Here is a 25,763-nt window from a genome sequence, read left to right as displayed (position 1 = left end):
CTCACTCAGTGGGTTAAGGATCTGGTGTTGCTGTGACTATGCTGTAGGCTGGCAGCTGTAGCTCTGATTGAACCCCTAGCCTGGGAATCTCTATATGCTGCATGTGCAGCCCTAATAAGCAAAAAAAAAAAGATAAAAGAAAGAAAACATAAACTTCGCACTGACCTCCAGCTGCTTAAACACTATTTCTGGCAGTTCCTGGTCATAGGTCTTCAGCAGTTCAATAGTTTGCTTTAAAGGCTCGAACATCTCATCAGTGCTGCTCTGCCGTTCTTTAAGAGCCATGAGGTGTCCCATGATCTCAACCAGTCCTTTGAAATCTCCTTTCTCCACTTTCTTGAGCAAACCACTCTCACTGTCTTTTATAAATGCTTCAAGGTCGGCCAAGCTGAGCAAAACAGGCAGAATGTGAGGAGCCACTCTCCTCGTACTCCTCAAGGGAAGATCTGCATGTTTCCCCAAGACTAATAGCTATTATTATGGACAACCCTCCACATCCTGATGATATTATTGTGGAAAAATCTCCATATCCTGATGGCATTATTATGGAAAAAATCCCCATATCCTGATGGTAATATTATGGGAAAATCCCCATATCCCAATGATTAGATAGGATTCTCTTTGGAAGTGTCAAAGTCACAAAAGACAAAGACTGACCCTCCACGACAGAGATTCAGGGCCCAGGACACATTATTGGGACCATCGGTGAAATGCGCCTAAGTTTGTAGATGAGTTACCACTTCTACATCAACATTAACTTCCTCGTTTTTATAAATGTATCACGGTTATACAGGACGTTATCACTCGGGACAACTGACAGAAGGTAAAAGACAATTCTTTACGGTATTTTTACAACTTTTTTGGGAAGTCTGAAAGTCAAAGTGAAATAATGTCAAGGTGTATTTATTATAAATTATTTTTAAGAAACTGGAAATAAATACTATGGCCTCTAAGCTCACAGGCATTTGGGTTTAACTGTGTCACAAAGATATGGTTACATGTTAGCCATTTAACATCTCTGAGCCTCAGTTTCCTCATCTGTAAAACTGCAAACATCATTTCTTGCTCACTGGTTATTGTGAGAATTAAAGGAGATTCATTCTTTAATTCAAAAATGTTTACCGGGCAATTATTACGAGCCCCAGCAAGCTCCCAGGTTTTGAGGATGGAATAATAAATAAGATAAACAAAGGCTTGGTCCTGATAAAACTTACATGCTAGTGGGAAAAAAATAAATAGGAAACAGATTGATGAGCTGATAAATTGCACAGTTTCACATGGTGATGAGCAGTATGAGACAATGGCAGTGAGCCAGGTCTGTTTTACATGGGGTGGTCAGTGAAGGCCTTTCTACTGAGGTGATGTTTGAGCGGAAGTGGAAACGAGATGAAGGAGTGAGTCACAGAAAGAAACAAGAGAAGGGCTTTCCAGGCAGAGGGAGCAACACGGGTAAAAGCACTGAGGCTGGAGGTTGGATTCGGTTTGATTTGTTTGAGGATAAGGGAAAAGTCGGGGTGGAACATTAGAGGAATAGGAGGAAGCATGGAGGGATAAGAGGCCAAAGAAGGGGCCAGACGCTGGACGGCCTTACTGGCCATGATAAGAAGTTCAGATTTTATCCCAAGTGGGAGAATTCTAAGTAGGAGAAGGGAACAAATTTGATTTATTTTCAGAAGTATCTGTGGCTGGAGGGGAACACATTTCAGCTGGAGGTGGTGAGGGTGATGGTTACGGTGCTGGTGGCACAGGTAGGGAGACAAGAAGAGAGGCTGGGGGGCACGTAGGGTCTATGATGGTTTTTCCAGGTGACAGAAGATACTGGCTTTGACCCAGATGGTGGACGTGAGGAGTGGTCAGATTCAGACAGTGTTGCATGGAGAGCCAATAAAATCCACTGGTGGGTTGGGAGAGAGGTGTGGGGGAATAAGAGAAATCAATAAGGACTCCTGGCAGTGGGGTAAATGACGATACCCCTTAAAGAGATGGGGAAGAACTGGGGCAGACCGGGGGTTTTTTTGAGGGAGAGGAGTAAGTTTTACATGTGTTAGGCGTGAGATGCATCACAGACACTAGACACCAAAGGGAGATACTTATTAGGCAGTTGGCGTTGTGGCACAGTGGAAATGAATCTAAGAACCATGAGGTTGCGGGTTCAATCCCTGGCTTCGCTCAGTGGGTTAAGGATCTGGTATTGTCATGAGCTGTGGTGTAGGTCACAGACATGGCTCAGATCTGAAGATGCTGTGACTGTGGTATAGGCTGGCAGCTACAGCTCCAACTAGACTCCTAGTCTGGGAACCTCCATAAGCTGTGGGTGCAGCCCTAAAAAGACAAAAGACAAAAAAAAAAAATGTTAGATTAAATGTCATCTGGAATATGACTACGGATAGAAATGAAATTCTAGGATTGAGGTTTTAGGAATTCTAACATATTAATGCTAGAGAAGATGAGCCCAGCCAAGGAGACCAAGAAGGAGGAAATCATAAGAGTAAGATAAAGAAATTGTGTGGGAAGGAGTAATCAGCTGTGCCAAATACTGTTGGCAGGTACAAGTAAGAAGATGCCTGATAATCACCACTGGATGCAGCCATTTGAAAACTAATTGGTGACCTTGACCACACTGGTTTCAGTGGAGCAGTCTAATAAAAGCCTGACTGGAGGGTAAGCTGGAGAATGTGGACTTCTGTTTCGAGGTCTATGATGTATATGATAATACAAATGACTCTTCTGCTAAGACAACAAAAATACTTCAGCAGAATATTTCAAAATCATTTAAAAATGTATCACTAAGGTGATGTGAAATCATGGAATCTCCAGAGGCCGAAAAGGTACTGATAGCAAGAACCCTGAGAGGGAAGCAAGATTCAAGGCTGGGTTTCACAGGATAGTTTCCACTGAACCCTGGAGCCCTTGGGCTTCTACTTTGATGTTTTATGAGACGTGGAGGAGGACAGGTGGTTAAGCTGAGGGCGCGCACAAGGTGAGGAAGCTAACAGGAGGCTGCACATGAAGTTGCAACTCTGTGAGGGTGAACAAGAAATAAATACGCTGCCCAGTGAGGGGCAGCATGGAAACTCGCCCATAGTAACCTGTGCAGCAGGTGGACTACTGTAAGCTGAAGTACAAGTGGTCTGGGGATGATCCTTTCTGGAGGAATGCAGGAAGAATCCAATCCCCAAGGATTAAACTGCAAAGAACATGATTTTATAGTCAAGAGTCACAAAGTACACAAGGAAAGAAGGCACCATGAGCAGATAGATGCCAGCAGAAACAGCTAAATTAAACCTGTGAAGGTTTTAGATATTGGAATTCAGATGCAGAATATAAAATAGCAATATTTGGGAAGTTCTCTTTTGGTGCAGCAGGTTAAGGATCCAGCATTGCCACAGCTGTGGCACAGGTCACAACTGCAGTGCAGGTTTGATTCCTGGCCTGGGAACTTCCACATGCCATGAGGGTGGCCAAAATAAAATAAAACAGCAATATTTAATATGTCAAAAGGACAAAGGGGGGAGTTTCCGTCGTGGCGCAGTGGTTAACGAATCCGTCTAGGAACCATGAGGTTGCGGGTTTGGTCCCTGCCCTTGCTCAGTGGGTTTACGATCCGGCGTTGCCATGAGCTGTGGTGTAGGTTGCAGACGCGGCTCGGATCCCGCGTTGCTGTGGTTCTGGCGTAGGCCGGTGGCTACAGCTCCGATTCAACCCCTAGCCTGGGAACCTCCATATGCCGTGGGAGCGGCCCAAGAAATAGCAACAACAACAACAAAAACAACAACAACAACAACAACAATAACAACAACAAAGACAAAAAAAAAAAAAAAAAGGACAAAGGGTTCTTGTTTAGGTGGCTGGCTTTACTGTTTCTGACCCAGGTACCAAGAGTAAGTGCTTTCCCTGAATTTTCCCAGACGTCTACTCAAGATTGACATAGAAAAACAACTTCATCCTTTTAAGCATGATATATCAGTTTGTACAGAAGAGATTTCTTTAGGAATCACCCTTCAGAAGCCTAGATAAGTCTTACATTCCCAACAGGTCTCTGCCCTTACCCCTCTCCAACTTGCCTTTAAGTTCAAACATAAATTCAGCATTGTCTCAGAGTCAGGAATGGAGGCAATTTCAGAGGCTGTCCAAATATGCTCAGAATCTGCGATAGTATGTGGACATTTGTATTGAATAACAGATTCCAAGGAGTGACCAAGCTTACTGAAGTGGATACATAAAAATTATGGCATTACTTTCTGAAGAGAAGCTTTTACTATGTGTTCCAGCAATGCAAAAGTTATCATACTATGCCGTTACTGGATAATTCTAGGAGAATGAAGCTCATAATTTTCCATATGCCTCTATGTTACTTTGATCTATGGCATAAAGAAACAAACCATTTTTAAGCTGACAAATCAATAGTTTTCTTAAAATCATCTTCTGGTGAATGTATTCTAAAACTTGGAAAGTGAATAGATAAAAGAGAATGAATTTGAGCAAAGAACAAGAAAGTGGAAAAATGAGTAAGCAAAATTGTAAAGTAACCAAATATATAAATCTAAAAATGGAAAGTATAGTTAAAATTTAAAGCTCAATGAATGGATTAAACTGGAGATTTAGACAAAGTTAAAAGAGAGAAACTGTTGTATGATAAAAGTGGAGAAGTTATTCAACTGCAATGCAGAAAAGCCAAAAAGTGAAAACTATGAAAATTGTTCAAAGACACGGAAGCCACTGAAAAGTGTCTAAGTGTAATAAGTGTAATACTAGGTCCGGAGGAGGTAATAAGAGAGAATGGGCAAGAAGCAGTCTTCGAGGAAATCTTGGTTAAGAATTTTCTTGAACTAATGAAAGACACCAACTACAAGATCAAGGAAGCCCAACAAAATCAAGGTGGAATTACTATAAAGAAACCCTCACATAGGTACTTCAACATGAAACTGAAGATTACCAAAAATAAAAAGAAATCTTAAAATTAGCTGCAAAGCAAAGACAGATTTCTATTAAAAACAAAAAACAAAATCTAAGCTGACCATGTAACACCACAAATGAAGCCAAGCCATAATGGAATAATATTTTCAATAGACTCACAGAAAATATGTTATCTTAGGAGTTCCCATCATGGCTCAGCGGAAACAAATCTGACTAGCATCCATGAGGAAGCAGGTTTGATCCCTGGCTTCGCTCAGCAGGTTAGGGATCCGGTGTTGCTGTGGCTGTGGTGGAGGCCAGCAGCTGTAGTTCTGATTCGACCCTGGTCTGGGAACCTCTATATGCCATGGGTGCGGCTCTAAAAAGAAAAAGAAAAAACATTATCTTAGAATTCTCTCTTCCACAAAATCTTTTTTTTTTTTTTTTTAAAGAATGAAGGCAAAATACATGCATGTTCGAATCAAGGAGGAATGAGAGTTCCACCAATAGAACCTTATTAAAGAAACTTCCAGTGGCTATACTTCAGAAAGCAAGTCTATAACACAGAAAGATGGAATGAGCAAAGACAGTAAACACATAGGTAAATTTAAATAAACTTTGAGTGTATAAAAATAAAGTATAATTTGTGGAGTTTACATAAGTAATAGAGAACAGCTGAAATTACTTGGAATGATAGAATATAATTCAATGGATAAGTAGTTGAGATCAAACTATTCTAAAGTCACTGTATTGGTTGTGAAAAGAGTAACAGTACTGATAAGCTTATTCCTCTTAAAACTAGGTGTGATTAACCATTAGAACAGAAGACTTAGGACAACATCCAAATTAGCAGAAGGAAAAAAAAAATGGAATAACAAAAATGAAAAATAAAACATAAAAAAATTCAACCCAAAAGCAGGCAAGAAAGCACACAATAGAATGGTAGAAATGAATTCAAATATAGCACAAAAGACGTTAATGAACAAAACCCTTCAGTTGAAAGAAAGATATTAAGGTAGATAAAACACTCGGTTCTCTGCCAATTATAAAGATCTCTTCTAATATAAAGGCACAGAAAGTCTGAACGCCAGAGGGTAAAATGAGAAATACCAGGCAAATATCATACAAAGGAAATTGGTTTCATTATATTAATATGACAAAACACACTTTAACCCAAGAAATATAGCTAGGGATGAAAGATTTTTTAACGTGTGACTAAAAGATTCTATTTTCCAGGAAGATATAAAAAGTCAAACTCTGTATGCTTATATAATATAATCTTAAGATATATGAAACAAAAAGTGACAGAGTTACAAGGAGAAATTGACAAGCCACCATCAAAGTGGAATATTTTTAACACAATTATCTCAGTAATTGATAAATTAAGCAGAAAAAAATGGTGGTGAGGTTATGGTGAATTTGAAGAAAAAAAGTTTGATCAATAGGCATGCACAGGAGTTCCCGTCGTGGCGCAGTGGTTAATGAATCCGACTAGGAACCATGAGGTTGCGGGTTTGGTCCCTGCCCTTGCTCAGTGGGTTGACGATCTGGCGTTGCCGTGAACTGCGGTGTAGGTTGCAGATGCGGCTTGGATCCCGCGTTGCTGTGGCTCTGGCGTAGGCTGGTGGCTACAGCTCTGATTAGACCCCTAGCCTGGAAACCTCCATATGCCGTGGAAGCGGCCCAAGAAATAGCAAAAAGACAATAAATAAATAAATAAAATAGGCATGCACAGAACATTATACCCAATAGTTTGAGAATACACATTCTTTTCCAAAGTGCACAGAACAGTTATAAAAACTGACCAAATTCAACAAATTTCAGAAACTTATTATGTACATCACATTCTCTGACCATAATGCAACTGCTAGAAATTAATAACAGGAGTTCCCATCGTGGCTCAGCGGAAACAAATCTGATTAGTAACCATGAGGATGCAGGTTCGATCCCTGGCCCTGCTCAGTGGGTTAAGGTTCCAGCGTTGCCTTGAGTTGTGATGCAGGTCACAGATGCAGCTCGGATCCCACATTGCTGTGGCTGTGGTGGTGGAGATCAGTGGCTACACCTCTGACTTGTCCCCTAGCCTTGGAAACCTCCATATGCTGTGGGTTCAGCCCTAAAAAGACCAAAAAATAGAAAAAGAAAAAAAAAAGAAATTAATAACAGAAATGTAACTAGTATGACGGATATTAAAAATATCTTAGAACTTAATTATAACGAAAATATTACACATTAAGTCTTCTGAGATGTAGGTAAAACTATACTTAAAAGGGAATTTATAACTTTAAGTGTTACATTAAAAAAGAGAGGGGAGCTCCCTGGTGGCTCAGCAGGTTAAGGATCCAGCGTTGTCACTGCTATGACTCAGGTCACTGCTGTGGTGTGCGTTTGATCCCTAGCCTGGGAACTTCCACGTGCTGTGGGTGTGGCCAGAAAAAAGACAGAGGGCTCAAGATGAATAAGCAGAGCACCCATTCTAAGTTAGCCAAATGACAGAAAATAAACCCAAAGAAAGTAGAAGGAAATTATGAACATAAAAGAAAAAAATATCAAAATAGAAATCAAACTATGATAAAGAGGATCCCTGGTTTAATAAGACAGTTCTTTGTAAATCTCTTGGAAGATTAATTAAGGAAAGAAGCCAGAAAACGAAATAGAAGTAAAGAGAAATGTAATGAGGGACATATCCATAGATTCTGCAGAGATTAAATAGGTAAGAGAATAATGTAAATTTCATAACACTTTGAAGATTTATGTGAAATGGTTACATCCCTAGAAAAATACAACTTACTAAGGAAGAGAAAACCGTAATATTCCTATGAACATTAAAGAAATTACAGATAAAAATTTTGCCACAAATACCAAGCCAGATGGTTCAAAAGGAGACTTAAATCAAACTTTCAAGGATCAGAAAATTTCAGTCTTACAGAGAATAAACAAGAAGGATTACTTCCTAACCTTTTTTATGACACTAGCAAAACCACAGAGCAAGATCAGATAAAGACAGTACAGAAAGGAAAACGCTGAAGGCCAGTCTCAGCAAACACAGATACATCAGTGCTTTGCTATATAAAACATGTGCAAACCAAAACCATCAGCGGACATAATGAAAAAGACAATATTTCATGTTGGTGGGCTTATCGCAGTAATGCTGCGTTGGTTCAATATTAGAATTCAAACAATATATTCACAACTTAAACACATTAAGGGAAAAAAAACAGAATTATCTGAATGGAACTAGAGAAAGCTCTTAATAAAATGTTATGTCCATGTGTGCTAAATCCACTTAACAAATTAGGAGTAGAAAGGAACTTCTTTAATCAGATGGAGAGAATCCACAAAAACTCACAGAATAGTATACGACATAACAAAATGCTGAAAGCACCCCCTTTAAGATTAGGGACAAAACAATGATACTTGTCATCACCACTTTATATGACGTTATACAGACAGTTCTAGTTAGTGTGCTCAGATAAGAAATAGCAATAAAATGTATTAAAAGGGAGTTCCCATCGTGGCTCAGAGGTAATGAACCTGAGTAGCATCCATGAAGACGTGTGTTTGATCCCTGGCCACACTCAGTGGGTTAAGGATCTGGAGCTGCCATGAGCTGTGGTGCGTAGGTCGAAGACACAGCTGGGATCCCACATTGCTGTGGCTGTGGCTGTGGCATAGGCCAGGCAGCTGAAGCTCTGATTTGACCCTAGCCTGGGAACTTCCATATGCTGTGGGTGCAGACCAAAAAAAAAAAAAGGAAAGAAAAGAAAAGAAATTCATTTAAAAAAAGACTGAGAAGAAACAAAATTATCATAAATTTGTAGATGATGACTGTGTACATAGCAACCCCCAACGAGTACACAGATAAATTACTAGAATTAACAAGTTAGTTTGTGTTGCTTGATACAAAATCAATATATAAAAATTAATTTCATTTCCATAGAAAATATGATTTAAAAATATTCATACTAGGAGCCAGGAAATAAAATATTAAGGAATAAATCTTAACAAAGACATGAAAATTATTTTAAAGGTAATGATTATAAATTTCATTGAAAGACATTAAAGAAGACAAATGAGAGATAGCATGTTTCTAGACAGGAATACTCAGTACTATAAAGATGACAATTCTCCACACGTTGATCTATAGTCACTGCAAATATAATCAAAATCCCAATGGATTTTTTTTCTTCTACAAACTGATATAAAATTTATGTAAAATAGTAAGGGCCGAGAATTGCTGAGACATTCTTAACAAAACTGAACAAGGTGGGGACTTGCCCTGCCAGATATCAAGATTTATTACAGAGCTACAGTAAGGAGGACTGCGTCATATTAATGCAGTGACAGACAAGGAGCTCCTTAACACCAAAGATAAAGCTATAAAACTTTTAGGAGAGCATACAGAGAAGTATCATCAGGATCTGAGGACAAGAAAGGATTAATTTAACAGGAGAAGACAACACAAGGGGAAAGATGGACACACGTGGCTACATAAAAATGAACTGTTCACCAAAATAAACTACAAACGCAGTGGGAAGACAGGCCACAATGTGGCTTTATTTTTATACATTATATTTGCAATATATACAAACAGAAAATAATCAGATATAGAGCATATAAGTAACTTCTAAATACCAAAAAGGAAAAGATAGAGGAAAAAAAACAAAAAACAAAACCGAGAAAACAAAAAAACAGGCAAGAACCATGAATAAGAGGAGAGGAAACATATGACTCACTCAAAACCACAAAAGATGAGCCGCTATGTTCATAGAGTAATGTAAAATATTTATCACAATGAGATGACACTGAACTCCCACCAGAATGACCAGCATTATACGGTTTGTCAGTAACAAGAGGTGTTGAGGATGTGGGGCTATTTTCACACCTTGGAGAGAGCTGGCATATGACCCAGCAATTCCATTTTTTTTTTTTTTTTACTTTTTTAGGGCTGCACCTGCAGCATATGGACGTTCCCAGGCTAGGGGTCAAATTTGAGCTGCAGCTGCAAGCCTCTGCCATAGCCACAGCAACACAGGATCTGAGCCACATCCGCAAACTATGCCATAGCTCACTGCAACACTGGGTCCTTAACCCACTGAGCAAGGCCAGGGATTGAACCTGCATCCTCACAGATGCTAGTCGGGCTCATTACTGCTGAGCCACAACGGGGACTTCTGTTCAATTCCATTAAGTACACATCCTAGAGGAATGCTTGCTTGTGTATATACCATGATACCTGTATAACAGAACTCATAGAAATCTTGCTGCTATTATATTATCCATCCTTCCATCTGTCCCTCTATCCATCCATCCATCCATCCAACCATCCATCCACCAATCTATCCCTTCCTCCCTCCTTCTAGTATCAGGCGCTGTGCTAGGCAGAAGTGGATCCAGGCTGAGAAGAGTGGTCACGTCTTCCCGCCTGAGCTGGACCTTAGATGGTATTTGGAGCTGGAGCCTTTGAGGAGGCGATTAGGGTTAGAGGAGGTCATGAGGGTGGGGCCTTCATGAGGTATTAGTGGCCTTATACGAAGAGGTAGAGGGATCTCTCTCTCTGCATAGGTACCAAGGAAAGGCCATGTGAGGACACAATGAGATGGCAGATGCCTGCAAGCTAGGAGAGAGGTCTGGCCAGGAATCAAATGGGCTGGCACCTTGAACTTGGACCTCCCTGCTTCCAGAATTGTGAGAAATAAATGTGTTGTTCAGGTCACCCGGTCGGTGGTATTCTGCTATGGTAGCTACTAGGAGGCTGATATCAATTCCAATGCCTGCACGCGGGTGGGGGGATGTGAAGCTTCTAGGCCTTCTCCAAGTGCACCACTCCTCTGAATCTCATGAATTCACTAATATCTGAAGCTCTTGAAACCCCATCCTTTTGGGTTTTTATGGTACTACACAGGTATGATTTATAAGCCATCAGACACTGGAGACTGATTTAACCCTTATTTCTTCTCCCCTCTCCGGAGGTCAGGGGTGAGGATGAAAGCTCCAATCTCTAATCACACGGTTGGGTGTCCTGGCAACCACCTCCCTTCCTAAGGTGAAGTCCAAAAGTCACCATTAACATGACAAAAAAAAGACCACTATGCTTCTCATTACTTAGGAAATACAAGGGTTTTAGGAGCTTTTGCCAGAAACAGAGACTAAGACCAGATATATATGTCTTATTACAAATCATATCACCAGACGATTTTTTGTAAAAAAAGGTTGGACATTTTTTTACAGGAAATGAAGAATATAAGAGGTAAGACAAGATGGGATAAATCCAAACACTTACTAAGAGAAGGTGGAAATAGAATTACAAGGCACATAGTAGATACTCAAATGTTTTCAATTATTCTGATTATTTCTATTTTATCTAATTTCGAGAACAAAATGAGACATTCTCCCAAAGTGGAGCAAAGTAGTCAGTTTACGGAATCACCAACTAATAAAACTGGAAGGCACCTTGGAGGAAGCCAGTCAAACTGTCCTCTTTCAGAGACAAGAAACGGGTTCAAAGAGAAGAACACAGGCCTTCTAAGTGCTCTATCGTGTTTTCCTGTCAAACCAACTGTTAGACCCTGGGAAGCCTTACCTGGTAGAGGTATGTGGCACCTGCTGTCACTATGCCCTGTATCAACATGTATTTTGGATGCACTGACATTTGAGGCCCGGCCCACTCAGGAGGGGTTACACCTCCCAGGACTGGCCAGTTCCTGGAGACAGTAAACAACCTGCCTCTGAGTGTGCCTTTCATATGCAAGCCAGTCCATCCAGAATCCACATCCCCAACCACCTCCTCCATCTGGCTCTCACACTCTCGGCCACTGTCTACCTGTCCTGGGCCACTGTCTACCTGTCCTGGGGCCAGACACCAGACAGCCCTTATACCCCAGAAATTATTAAAAAAACAAACAAACAAAAAACCCTAGCCGATCCTAAACCTGTTTCCCCTGCCTTCCCCATCCTTCTCCATGGAAGCGTAATAAATGCTCCTGCCCATGTTTGCCCTTGCTCCCTCTGCCTCCTGACTGACCTGGGGCTTCCCCGTGCAGCCCGCATGGTGTGGTGGGCGCCCTCCTTGTGGGATCCATGAGCCTAAAAAACTTTTCAATGGCAGGCATCTCCTGCTCCGTGGGCCTGGCCACATCTAAATAGAAATAGAGCCTCCATTTGAAACATGTCCCCAGTGTGCTTATGGCAACAGACCTGCTAGTGGAGAGGGATCACAGAACAACTGTCCCTCCCAACAGCACTCCACTCAGGGGCATCACTGTCACCTCCCCAACACCCATCATCACTTCCCTTTCTTGTCTCTGTGGAAAGAGTGTGGAAAACTGGCTGTTTCTTCTTAAAGAACACTTGAAAAGCCCTGTTTGAAACATCCCGCAGTGATTTCCTGCAGGTTTCCTAGGGCGGAGAACTTGCAAAGCCTCTCAGAATTTGTCTGTAGATAGATGCAACCTCGACTTTGCTGTCTCCCTTCTACATCACTGATGTGAGTGCAACCAGCACCAAACTCAGCACTGCTAATGCACGAAAGGCTGATCACCGAACAGAGGGACCACGGCACCCCTGCGGATTCCGTGGGGGGCGGGGGTGGGAGATCTGGGAGGACAAGGCTAAGGTGAAGTGACTGGGGGACTGTTAACTCAATTATTTATCTAAGGCTGATGCTCTGGCTTCAAGAACTTGGTGCTGGGATGGGGGTCCAGGTCCACAGTGGAACAGACAGAATTTCAGGTCCAATCTGTCACATGGTCAGGCCCATCCAAGATGGCTGTTCCCGTGCTCTCTGTACATCCCTTGCCTGACCAATGCCCGCTTCACCTACGCCCGCTCACACGACTGACCTTCCTACCTACCTGCCCCTGTCCCCAGCTAACTGTTCTTATTAAGGGGGGAGAGAGGGACGTGCCCCTCCGTTGGTTTCCCTGGTAACTAATGAGCCAACCTGACATAATTCTCCTATAACTGGCAACCTCCTCTTCCCCCTGGGGGGAAAGACCGCCACCACCTCCTGCCCACTGTCCATCACACACAGTGGGGTGTTGCTCCAGGACCTTGCTTCAGATGTGTGAGATCCCCCATCCATTAAACCACTGATGTCGCTGATTCCAGACTCTCTTTCTTCGGTCTTAAAGCTGGGCAAGTGCAGGCTTCGCAGGCCTGTGGGGCGCATCCCTGACAGGCATCGGGGCTGTGGGGAGTGAGTGAATTCCACCTTGCGCAGCTGGGTAATCTGAGACAAGGGGTAAGTGGGAGAAATAAAATCTAAGAGGTCCATTAGACCCCCTCTCCTTCTCGGGCTTAAAGAGATTTCACAGTCAGAGTTGTAAAGGGCACTTAGATCTTCTATTACTGTATCGAACATTATTTACCACTTACTGAGTGCCTTCCACACACTGGGCACCAAATGGAAAATGAAACAAAAAGGAGAGGGCAGGGCTAGAGTTACTGCTGGTGTCCAGAAGCCTGGAACCTTCAACTAGCTGTTTTAATTTTTAATTTAACCAATGAACCTATGGAGGAAAACGTAAAAAAGATTAACAACACCGTGGTTCCCCACAGCCCGGGAAGCTGGAAGCAAGCTAGAAGGACCACATTACCTGTGAGTGACGTAGTCCACGAGATGCTGTTTGAACGTGAGGCTCCACTTCTTAATTACATTCAGCAGAGATGCTTTAAAGGGCCGCACATCAATCTTCATCCAGCCGTCAAACACCTTGGTGGGCTCCAGCTTGCACACATCTTCATGGAGCTTTTCATAGGAGTCGATCTGCGCTTTGAACTGATGGAGGAGTGGGGGGTTCTCGGGAATGCCGTCCTCCGAGTGGGCTTCCAACTCCTCAGCCGTGAGGACGTGCCCGTACAACAGGAACTGGCCCAGTGCCTCCTTCCGGTCCTCCACGTAGAGGTAGGCATACTGGCTGAGTGCGTGCCGGTAGGTGCAGCAGAGGGCCATCGCGCTCTGGACCCGTTCCATGAGCTGGTCCCTCATGCCTGCCAAACCGGCCATGGCCTCCAGGTCAGCCTGAGGGAGCAAGACAACAGCGGGCAGGTGACACCTGCGCTTCACAGGGGGTCCGGGGTCTGGCTGGGCGGGGGAAAGATGGTTGCAGATCCCATACCTGATAGTGGGGAGAGTCGCTTTGAGGGGAAAGCCGCGGCACCAAGGACGATATTCTAAAAACGCTGGTGACAAGACCATCAACAATGTCATAGAGGCCACCCTTCGCTCCAGACTCCAGAGATGGACAGAACACCAATTCTGGGATGGCTAAGCTCAGCTGTGCTTCAAATATCGGGGTGAGTCCTGCGTTACACTCTGAAAAACAAGGACCACCAGCAAAACAAAGGAGAATGGGTAAAACAGAGTGCGATGCTGTTTTAAAAGCACTCAGGGCATTTCTTTCCTTTAGGTGAGCTGTTTGGGTATAAGAAAATGGAAATGTAAAATCTGCTGACACCCCAGAAAGGCAAGGGCGACAGCCCTGCAGAGTTTATCAGCAGGGAACCAGTGACATTCTGAGTACACTAATTCTTCTGCAGGGCTGTCCCGGGCACTGCAGGACCTTTACTCTCCTGGTCCACAGAGAGCACATCCCAGTGACTGATGAACCCAAGCCAGTCCCCTTGCATGTTCCCAAATGCCTCCCGGGGGACAGTACAGCCTCTGGTTGAGAAGAGGTTGCTTTTGTAAAGGCAATTTCTTGGAAGCAGCTGACTTCTTCCTGGGCACAAACCAGGCAATTCCACTGACAGCCACTAGGGGAACAAGGATGCACTTGTCCAAGGCTATTCAGGCATGAAAAAAATAGAAGTCACAACCCTGCCTGTTTTGCTCCTTTTCTGTAAAAACAGGACTTATTTTAATTCTGTAGTCCTGTAGTGATAAAAATTTTAAAAACAGTATAAATAACTAACAAACCTCTGACTGCTTGCTAGACTAACTTGCCTTGCTAAATATAAATCAAAATGTAATATGGAACAAAATGTTCCAAGTACAAGATAAATGCTTAAAATTTTTTAAAAAATAACTCTTATTTTCATTTTTTTTTTTTGACTGGAAAAAATAGTTCAGAGACTGTTGCATACCTGTAGAGGAGGGCTGAGCGACGAGGACCCCCCACCTCCAACATCAGAGGTCTGGCCAGTCACTGTGATGAGCACAGTTGGCACTGGTCCCTAAGGAGCCAGTTCTCCAGTCTGGAGCCTGTGTTTCACGCCACACTGGTTACCTGCCCCTGGCTGGAGAAGGTGGCCTCCCACCCTGTTGACTATGCTGGAACCCATTTCCTGCTGCGGCATCTCCTTGATTTGGAGCACCTCTCACCGGGAAGCCAAAGACTTTGCCTCTGACCTCAGTCATTCCACCTACCAGGGTGGGGGTGGGGGTCGCCCACCTGAGCGGTATCCAGCCTTGCCCCTCTCTGCATCCTCAGCCTGCGTGTCTGCATGTGCCTGCTGCATGGACTGGATACCCAGACACTGGTCTCAGCCTACCTATTTTAACTCTGCATTTGCTTTCTTTCCTTGGGTTGGACTCAGGGTCTTAAACGCTCATCACACCTTCATCCTTGCTAAGCTCCTCAGAATCTACCAGAATGCGAAAGGTTTACTTCTACTTTATTCTGGAACTCTTTTGCCCTTTCCCTCCCATCACTTACTAACCAAGGTTAGACTCACTATAAAATCTTTCTGCACCTGAACCCACTGTATAGACCATAAATTCAAAGCCTTTTGCTATCTTGCAGCAACCTCACAGAATGCCCATTACCACCTGACCATTCATTTTCCTTTTTTTCTTTCTTTTTTTTTTTGGTCTTTTTTGCCTTTTAGGGCCGCACCTGAGGTTCCAGGCTAGGGAATCCAATTGGAGCTGTAGCTGCCAGCCTACGCCAGAGCCACAGCAACTCAGGATCCGAGCTGCATCTACAACCTACACCACAGCTCACGGCAATGTGGGATCCTTAACCCACTAAGCAAGGTCAGGGATTGAACCCATGTCCTCATGGATGCCAGTCAGGTTCGCTAACCACTGAGCCATGACTGGAGCTCCCATTCCTTTTCCATTTGAAAGCTACCTCATCCCAGGCTTCTCGTCTGATGCTTTTTACACAGAGAAACTTCTATCTCTTCCACTTACATGGGCTGCTACAACCTCCCTGCATCCCCAAAAGGCTATGAAGATAGAGTACATCCAGCCTGAAGGCAGGGAATGTCCCCTCCCAAGGCCATAAGTCAAATCAAGGTGAAGCCACATCATTAACTGTGCTTCCTGCTGCTCAGCTCAGCCACTTCTCGCTGGGCTTGATTTAGACTGAATTAGCTTTTATGTTTTTGCTTTTGCTATGGGTTTCGCTATCTTAGAACCTGGTTTACCATCTGAGTTTTGAAGAGAGAGAAGACTTATCTTTGGACAATTTAGAAACTCAATACGTTTGTCATTTTACTGTGTATAATTCACAAAATGTTCACAACCTTTTGGGAAAGTCATAGAGCACTCAACTGCACTTCACTGTAACTCAACAGATGTTATTACTGTTATCTTCCCAGTAACAACCCACATCCATAAGCCAGTAAATACCAGTATTTTCCAGGAGGTACTTGAGGGAGCACTCAATGGCAAGAAAGAATCCATCCAGCAACATATCATCAATGTAGTTAACATAAGTTTTCCAGATACTGGAGGTTGGGTCTACTGAAAAAAGACACAGATTTTCCTGCAAAATAAAAAAGAACGGATATAAACCATGTTTAACAATACGGAAGGAATGGTCTCATCAGCATTAATAGGAATGAAAACAACACATTGAGAAAAATTGCACTAAGGAAATTTCTATTTCAGGCAGACCTCAGGGATGTTATAGGTTTGGTTTCCAGACCACTGCAAGAAAGCAAATAGTGCAACAGTCCACAAAAGGTTTTGGTTTTCCAGAGCTTAAAAAAGTTATGTTTACACCACACTGTTGTCTATTAAGTGTGCAATAGCATTATGTCTTTTTTTCAACCCCTGCTTGAAAGGAACACCAAGTTAACCCATGAAGGAACAGAGGTGTCTCAGCCTCTCCCTGAGAAAGGAGGATGCGGTCAGGCATCCTGCTTCTCAGGAGGGATGCAGATGGATGCAGTGTATGCTCATAGATGCCCACTGATGGCTTTGGAGGAAGCTGCATCAGAGCACAAGTTAGGGTAGGTAGAAAAAGGAAAACTAAGTGTATAGGGCATTATAATTCAAGACTTAAAAAAAATCTGAAGTTCAGGCAAGTATTTCCCGTACAATCCTTAGAAATGAGCTGGAGTGTTTTGTTGATGATGTTTAATGTTAACCAAAACCCCTTGTTATTCTGACTTAGAAAATGCACCCACAGGAATAAACGCACAGACTCCTTCCCTCCTCTTACATGGTATGGTCCCTGACCTGGTGGTCTGGCAGGTACAGACATCATTTTCATCATTCAGATTTTTATAGCAACTTTCCATTTATCTCGTATCTTCAAAGAAAGTGGCTATTACTTTGCAAAAGTAAATTTTCTAGGTGACTCACACCCCATTAGGAAACACTGCCATGTTATAAATTCCCCAAATTAAAAAAAAAAAAAAAACTCATCATTCTGCTCTAAATGTCAAAACTCTAAAATTTCTAAAATGCATTACCTACACGACTCCTTCCTACATAGATTAAAGATTTAATGAAAGTCCATCATCGTGCAAATCACAACACAGTGACAATACAGAATTGCTCTTAGGTGTTATGAAGATGTGTATGTCTGTTTACTTCTATACTTAAAAATTTTTAGCTTTTGTAACTGCCTTGTACAGTTGCTCTATCTCTTTCCTATTGTCACCCTATCAATATAGCTATCTATAGCTTTCACCTTGGTACCTCAAATCTACTGTGGGACAAGGAGCAAAAATGTTGGAATTTTCTGTAAACTAAGAAGAAATAAGTTCAGGTTTCTGGCCCTAGCCAAGATCAAGGAATAAGACCAAACTTGCTATTTTGCTATAAACAACTATAGAACTGGACACAAGAAATACTTATTTTAGGTAAGTGGATAAAGTACAAGATGTGATCCTTAAGAGAAGGGAAATACTTAAGGTGAGCTTCACAACCACCTGGCTTTCTACCTAGAGGCACTTTCCAAACCAGTGCATAGGGCAGTGGACCTCAACCTCAATTAGAGCATCCTTCCTGGTGGGCAGAAAAGACAAAACCTGGCGTTTAAGATAGCTGAGGTTGCTGAGTGCTGCTGAGTCTCCGATTGAGTATAAAGCTGTACATATTCAGGGAAAGACTCTGCAAGACCCAGCTGAGAATAGTTCCTAGGGGCTCTAGGCTGAAGGGAGATTATGAAGGTCAGACAGTGCTGGAAGATGGTAGTGTTCTATCATAAATAATGACAATACCTCACAGATAACCCAAGACTTCAGCTGAGACCCCAGAAATGCAGTGCTTTAGTACTGGAGCTCTATTCTAGAGTGAGTCCTCTTTGGATTATCTCTAACAAAGCTTAAAATAAAGCTTCAGCAGCACCAAGCTGACCCACCAGTCACTTAACTGCCTAGCAAAGCAAAAGCACAAACTCTTCAAGGGAAATAACAGCTAGATTCTAAAGTGGCATCCAACATGACTAGGACATAATAAAAAATTACTAGACATGCAAAGAAGCAGGAAAATGTGACATTTCACCAAGAGAGAAAATAATCACTAAGAACAGACTCAGAAAATAGCTGCCATACCAATCCTGGAACGTCTATTCCTTAGACTTATTTTATATGAGACAAAAATAAACTTCCTTCACATTAAAAAAGACTCATAAAATAAAATAAATGTTAGAATTAGCCATCAAGAACGTTATAATTTGTTTTAAAAGTCACCTAAGTTGATGAAAAATAGATTCGGAAATTCAACAAACTCCAAGCAGGCTGAATATAAAGAAAACTTATTTAGGCACATCACAGTTTAATGGAAAAAAATACATAGAATTTATTTTAAAATAATCTATTAAAAGCACCCTGATAAAAATAATACATCACGGAGAGAGGATTAAGATGGCAGAATAGAAGGACTGGAGCTCAACTTCTCTCCTAAAAACAACAAAAGACAACTAAAGGCTGAGCAATCTTCAAACAAATGGACCAGAAACCTTAAAAAAAGACACCCTACTCCAGAAGACAAAGAGGAGGACACATCAAGAGGTAGGGGGGCCGATTTCACGATATAAACAACCCCACACCTCCCGGGTGGGAAGCCCCACAGACTGGAAACTAACTGTTTCACAGAGACTCACTCACAGGAGTGAGAGTTCTGAGCCACACATCAAACTCTCATGTGTGGGGATCCGGCACTGGGAGAAAGAGCCCCTGGAGCATCTGGCATTGAAGGCCAGTGGGGCTTGTGTGCAGGAGCTCCATGGGACTGGGGGAAATGGAGACCCCATTCTGAAAAGGCGCACACGGAATTTCACGTGCACTGGGTCCCAGGGCAGAGTGAGGTCTCCATAGGAATCTGGGTCAAACCTGACTGCAGTTCTTGGAGGACATCCTGGGAAAATAGGGGTGAATGTGGCTTGTTGTGAGGGCAGGACATTGAAGGCAAAGCTCTCGGGAATATTCAGCAGCTGCCTTTCTCTGGAGGGGGCCATTTTGGGAAAATCTGGCCCCACCCACCAGGCAGGGCTGAGAAGCCCCAGGGCAAACAACAACCCAGGTGGGATCACAGCCCTGCCCCTCAGTAAACAGGCGCCTAAAGACCCCCTCAGGCACACAGCTGCCTCTGATCCCATCCAGAGACTAAGCCCCACCCACCAGAGGGATTAGAATCGCTCCACCCACCAGTGGGCAGGCATCAGCCCCTCCCATCAGGAAGCCTACATCTAGAAAAGATAAAATAAGTAAGTAAGTAAGTAAATAAATAAATAAATGTATGTATTTTATTCTGTAAAAAAAAATAAAGATAAAAAATAAACTGGTAAAAAATAAAATAAAATAAATTAAAAAAATAATAATACATTACATGTAGAGGAACAAAACATTACGACTGGCTTCCCAACAGAAACCTTGGAGGGCAGAAGACAATGAAATGACTTCTAAAAGAAAAACAGGACTGTCTACACAGATTTTTATATTCTATGACATCTCCTTCAAGAACAAAGGTGAAATAAGGACATTTTCAGATAAACAAAAACTGAGACCATGTCAATAGCAGACCTGAAATGCAAGAAATACTAAAGGCAATTCTTCTGGCTGAAGAGATGGTAACTCAGTTCTACAGAAAGGAAAAAAATGAGCCCTAAAAAGGTGAATACATGGGGAAATACAACACTATTAATATTTTCTCTGAAGTTTTTTATACAAAAATTGTAATACTCTACTGTGGGGTATATTTTACACACAAACACACACACACCAACACTACAAAAGATGACTGTGCAGTCTGAACTGTTGTCATGTTCCTATATTTCATGAGAAAACTAAGTAGACTGTGATTATTTCCATCAGTTCTGAAACCTAAAACCATCAGCACAAATGGAAAGCAACAAGGTAAAGCTGAAGGCCAACTGAGAAATCAAAGTAGAATTCTAGAAACGATACAGTTAGTAACAATAAGGTGGGAAAGGAAGAGCTACAAACAAAAAAGAGGTGAAGCAGCTAGAAAACGAATAGCAAAATAGTGACACTAAATTCAACCATATCAATAATTACATTAGGTGTAATAGGAACTATTCTAATTACCAGGTAGAGTCACTAGATGTAGAAGAGTTTCTACTATATGCTATCTATAAGGGGGAATTTGAATCCAAATAAGCAAATAGGTTGAATATAAAAGGGTGGAAAGAGATGAACAATGCAGAAAGTAGGAACAGTGAATCTAAAAGAAAAGGCAATAGTATTATTAGAAAAAAATAGACTTCAAGAAAAAGGAATATTACTAGAAATAAAAATAATTTCATAGTGATAAAATGGCCAATTTGTCAGAAAGTTCTAGTAATTATAAATGTGTTTGTGGGAGTTCCCGTCGTGGTGCAGCAGAAATGAATCCGACTAGGAACCATGAAGTTGCAGGTTTGATTCCTGGCCTCGCTCACTGGGTTAAGAATCCGGTGTTGCCGTGAGCTGTGGTGTAGGTCACAGATGTGGCTCAGATCTGGTGTTGCTGTGGTTCTGGTGTAGGCAGGCAGCTGTACTCCAATTAGATCCCTAGCCTGGGAACTTCCATATGCCACAGGTGTGGCCCTAAAAAGACAAAAAGACCAAAAAAAAATGTGTTTGTATCTATTAATAGAGCTTCAAATACTTGATGAAAAATCTAACAGAAGCAAAGGATTAAACAGACAAATTCAGAATCATAGGTGGAAATTTTCTTAGCCCTCTAGCTTCAGTAAATGGTAGAACAAGTAGCCAAAAAAACTTGAGAAATTATATAGGCAATCTGAATAATAATACCAACCACTTCGAACTAATTGACAATTACAGAACACAACACCCAACAATGGAAGAATAAACATATTGTCAACTGCACAAGGAATAGCCAATAAGATAGACCATACTCTAGGTCACAGAACAAGGCTAATGAATTTTCAACAACTGAAATCTTACAGAGTATTTTCTCTGCCTATCATGGAATTAAATATCAATTACATTATGCTATCCAGAGAAGCCCCAAATATATGGAAATTAAACAATATACTTCTCAACAACTACCAAGTTAAAGAACAAATCACAAGAGAAAAAAATTTAAAAGTGCATGATAACGAAAATGAGGCAGATCAAATTTGTGGAATGCAACTAAAGCACTGCTAAAGGGAAAATTTATACCACCCTGTATAAGGAAAGTGGTAAAAATCCTTGTATTAGGAAGGAAGGAAGGCTTAAAATCAATACTCTATAAGTTTCTACCCTTACAGGCTAGACAAAAGGATAAGCAGATTAACTGTAAATTAACTAGAAAGAAAGAAGTAATGAAGAACAGAAATTGATAAACTAGAAAACAGATAAAGAAAATTTAAAAGATCAAAAGTACATTTCATTGGGCTTAAACCACAAGTCACCCAACTGTGATTCATTACTGGCTCTGTGCATGAGATCAACCCATCAGAACTGCCCCAGCATTACTTTATTAGGGCTGGAGCTGGTGGCCATTTATAGCTCTTTTCCCTTATCCAATCTTGGATGATGAGACACGAATTTGCCCTGATCACAATGTGAAGCAGAGCCTTTCTGCATGAAGTGCAGCATTCGGCATTTTTCCTTCTCTTTGTCAAATGCAGTCAGGGACACCACGGTCATCCTGCATCTCTCCAGGCTCTGTAGAGCAAGGCTATGATGATGCTGGAGGGTCACACTAGGTTGTATGGATGAGTTAGTTTGAGGTGGTGGTTAGTGCAATACATAATTCTGTCCTTGGTATCTCCTTCTACCCCCCTGGGTTTTCTGCAGGACTTAAGTCACATGACATCTAAGTGGTATCACTATAAAGACAGTATTAACTTTGACACACCGATACCAGAATGTGACTTTGCATTCTCCCCATCTATTAGTTTTAGCTCTTCTGCTACCACATTAACTTCTATCCTTGACTGCAGAAGACACAGCATCTATCGATTGTTCTAATTTCCAAATCTCTTCTTGAACCCACACACTTCTTGATGTTTTCGCTGTACTGGTGGTGTGTGTGTCTGAGAGGCTGGGTATTACCTGTACAAGGGCATGAATCTTAAGGCCAGATTCTTTGATGAGGCTGTAATATTTTTCCATTTGATCACTCTGATCATCCATTGAAAGAAGACATTCCTTTTTCCCATCTTTTCTTTTAAATATTGGTGACACCCATGATTTCATGATGTTTTGAATCTCTTCCACATTGTCTTTTGTTTTCTGAATTCTTTGTTCAAGATCATGAATACTATCGGTGATGTGAATGACATAATCCCAAATGCCTGCTCCCAAAAGAAACAGAATTAATTTAAATAGTTTACAATGGTATAGCTAAAGGTCTAGTTGCTATGAAAGATAGGAATTTAATACTTCTGGGTTGCTTATTTATTTACTTTTGCTTTATTTATTTATTTTTTTAGGGCTGCACTGGCAGCATGTGGAGGTTCCCAGGCTAGGGGTCGAATTAGAGCTACAGCTGCCGGCCTAAGCCACAGCCGCAGCAATGTGAGATCTGAGCCATGTTTTCATGAGCTCATGGCAACTCTAGATTCTGAAGCTTCTGAACAAGGCTAGGGATTGAACCTGCATCCTCATGGATCCTAGTCGGGCTAGATATCACTGAGCCAAGACAGGAACTCCTTACTTTTGGGTTTTCTAAGACTTTTTGGCCCAGGTTAGTCAGTAATCACCTGAGCATTTTCCTTGCTAGCTGTACCAAAAAGACACTCATTACCATGACCCTTGTTACAGACCCCGGCTGGGAGTTCTTTGAGAGTAGGGGTCACACCCCCTACATCTCACACCTCACAGTTTCCCCACAGTCCCACACATGGCGCCCTGCACATGTTAACCAATAAATGAAGGTTCATTGACTTGAACTGGAGGATGCAAGAGAAGGAAAGGCATAGTTCCCGCATTTAAAATGTTTGCGGTCTAGTTGAGAAAAGTAAGTAACAATGAAAAAATATAGTAAAAATACTCCACCAAGGAGTATCCACTGTATGCTGGAGGCTGTAGGAGACCTCATGCAAACTCCTCAGAGCATGGCTGCAAATATTTTTAAAGCTCCCAACGCCAGAGAGCTGTCAGAAGAGGCACGGCAGCCCTCTTAGTCTCTCTCCTTGGGATATGCAGCAGAAAGGACAGACGTCTGCCTCAAGCCCAAATCAGGTTAACCGGAGGATAAAGTGAGGTTCTACCAACTTTATTAGACTCTTGACTCTCCACCTTTTCCCCAGATGCTGGTAGTGCCCTGTTACCTTCTGTTTTCCAGTTTAGAGTCTCCTCTGCAGCTTTCAGGCAGAGATCAATATTTTGTAGCTCTTTCTCCACTAATGGAAGTTCCACCTCTAGCAGAGTTGTCATAACCTTGTTGTACCAATTTGCCATCAACTCCAAATTAGCCACAAGCTGCCGATAGAATTCTCTGGAGGAGAACATGGCTGCTGCTGTCTTGGGGATGTACTTCATCTGCTGGGGTTGAAGATAACTCATTTCTTTCAGCACAGAAAGCAGCTGGAGAAAAGAAACGACATAAGTGGCTGTAGTTCAGTAGCAGCAAAGGGCAGCAGGATCGGTCAGAACTAGACAAACCCGGGGCCCAAAGGCCTTCCGGGTCCCCTCTGCATTCCTGAATGTACCAGTGCCTTAAATCTGGTCTCTGAGAAGGGAAATTGAGTATTAGGCAAAAGGAAGATGATGAGAATGCACCAGGGTTTACTGAAACTGTAAATTACAAAGAGCAAGGAAGGGAAAACCCGAGAAAGAAGACAAAGTGATAGGAGGGGAGGGCTCTGCCTTGGTATTTTTGGGCACGTGGATGATTGCTGAGCCAGGTTGCATGGAGGGTGGAGATGGGAAGGAGAATCACCTGGCCTGGACACTCACATGCATGAGAAGCCTCAAATTCAGACTTCTGGTGTGCCTTCCCAATGAGGTCAGACACATAGTCACAGGCACTTTAATTGTTAAATATAATCATCTGAAATATCTCTTAATTTCTGGCATGTCTCTGTGCTTTCATATTCTAGGAAGTCAGGAAATAGAAGTCACACAGGTCTCTCTGATCTTCTCTTGGACCCTGAGTTTAGTGGCAAACACAGAAGGAAAGAGCCAAGCAGATATGGTCCCGTGAGAAAAACAGGGAGGCCTCTGGCCAGGTTTCCAGGCATGCTGTTCTTTATCGCTTGCTTATGTATCTTGTTATCTCTGAAACTGGGAGGACGGATGTACACAGGTACACGCGACAAAACACATACCAAGCCACAGGTTCTCCCTACGCCCCTCCACTCTCACCCCCCACCTCCACATCAAGACCCCTGGGCTCTCAGCTCTGTTTCCACTTCACGGCTGCCCAAACAACCCTACTCGGGATTAAGACAAATGCTAATTGTTTAGTGGGGAAATTATCTCAGCCTCCAAGTTTATCTTGTAATAACCTCAGGACAGATGTTAAAAATGTAAATGTAAAAAATTAAAACAAAAAAATGATAAAACATGGGCTATTTATATACTATTGGAGTAGAGAAGGCTATTCCAAATGTACAACTGCAAATAAAAGCTAAAATTTATATGTATAAAATATTATACACATAATAAAATGCCACACTTCAACTGGTAAAAATATGTGCAGCAGATTTCTTAATATCTGACAAATATTTTCCAAATAGTCTGACAAATTCACAGAAAAAGAGGGCACTTTCACTCAAAAGTGGGCAAAGGATATGAACAAGCAATTCACAGAAGAGGAAAGATAAATAGCCAATGAACACATGAAAAACCTCTACTTACTAGTAGTTAAATGAATGCAAATTAAATCAACATTGATATATTACATTTTTTTTATTCAACAGGTTGGAAGTGATATAAAGCAATGAATGATATCTTCCTTGCAGGGGAATGCCATCTTTCTGAAGACAAAATTGATAATATACACTAAAAGTCTCAAAATATGAGCACCCTTTAGTGCAGCAATCCCCTTTTAGGCATTTATCTCAAAGAAATACTTAAAAATACTTGCAACAGTAACTAAAGATGTTTATTGTAGCATTATTTACACTAAATTTTATCCACTGTAAGATGCCATTGATAATAAAATTCACTAGTATTTTATATCCAACTAAAGAAGAAAAAAATGTGATTTATTACACAGAGGACAGGATTAAGATGGCGGAATAGAAGGACTGGAGCTCAACTTCTCTCCTAAAAAACAACAA

General features: G+C 41.8%; 1 protein-coding gene across 20 annotated transcripts in view; it reads right to left on the bottom strand.

Annotated features, from left to right (window-relative positions):
* The window catches only part of DNAH9 (dynein axonemal heavy chain 9), a 330,145-nt gene that overhangs the window by 257,327 nt on the left and 47,055 nt on the right, over positions 1-25,763 (bottom strand). For 18 of the 20 annotated variants that reach the window (XR_014821870.1, XR_002337369.2, XR_014821872.1 and 15 more), the window contains exons 13-18: positions 23,808-24,063; positions 22,588-22,829; positions 16,475-16,610; positions 14,016-14,212; positions 13,494-13,918; positions 166-388 (exon numbers count right to left, since the gene is read on the bottom strand). Coding sequence is in view for 11 of the 20 variants with exons in the window: in XM_084986157.1 (XP_084842283.1) it covers positions 166-388; positions 13,494-13,918; positions 14,016-14,212; positions 16,475-16,610; positions 22,588-22,829; positions 23,808-24,063 (1,479 nt within the window). In the remaining 9 variants the exon portion in view is untranslated. Of the gene's footprint in view, positions 1-165; positions 389-13,493; positions 13,919-14,015; positions 14,213-16,474; positions 16,611-22,587; positions 22,830-23,807; positions 24,064-25,763 lie in introns of those variants that run through there. The other 2 variants (XM_084986166.1, XM_084986165.1) reach the window with 2 other exon arrangements.

The sequence above is a fragment of the Sus scrofa genome, chromosome 12, assembly GCF_054392235.1.
Source record: "Sus scrofa isolate SSC_HxYL_T2T_F1_AM1 chromosome 12, Sscrofa_HxYL_maternal_Yorkshire_Landrace_v2.0, whole genome shotgun sequence".
NCBI classification, from domain to species: domain Eukaryota; kingdom Metazoa; phylum Chordata; class Mammalia; order Artiodactyla; family Suidae; genus Sus; species Sus scrofa.
The sequence above is the reverse complement of the archived record's forward strand: the minus strand, read 5'-3'. Positions and strand labels throughout refer to the sequence as shown.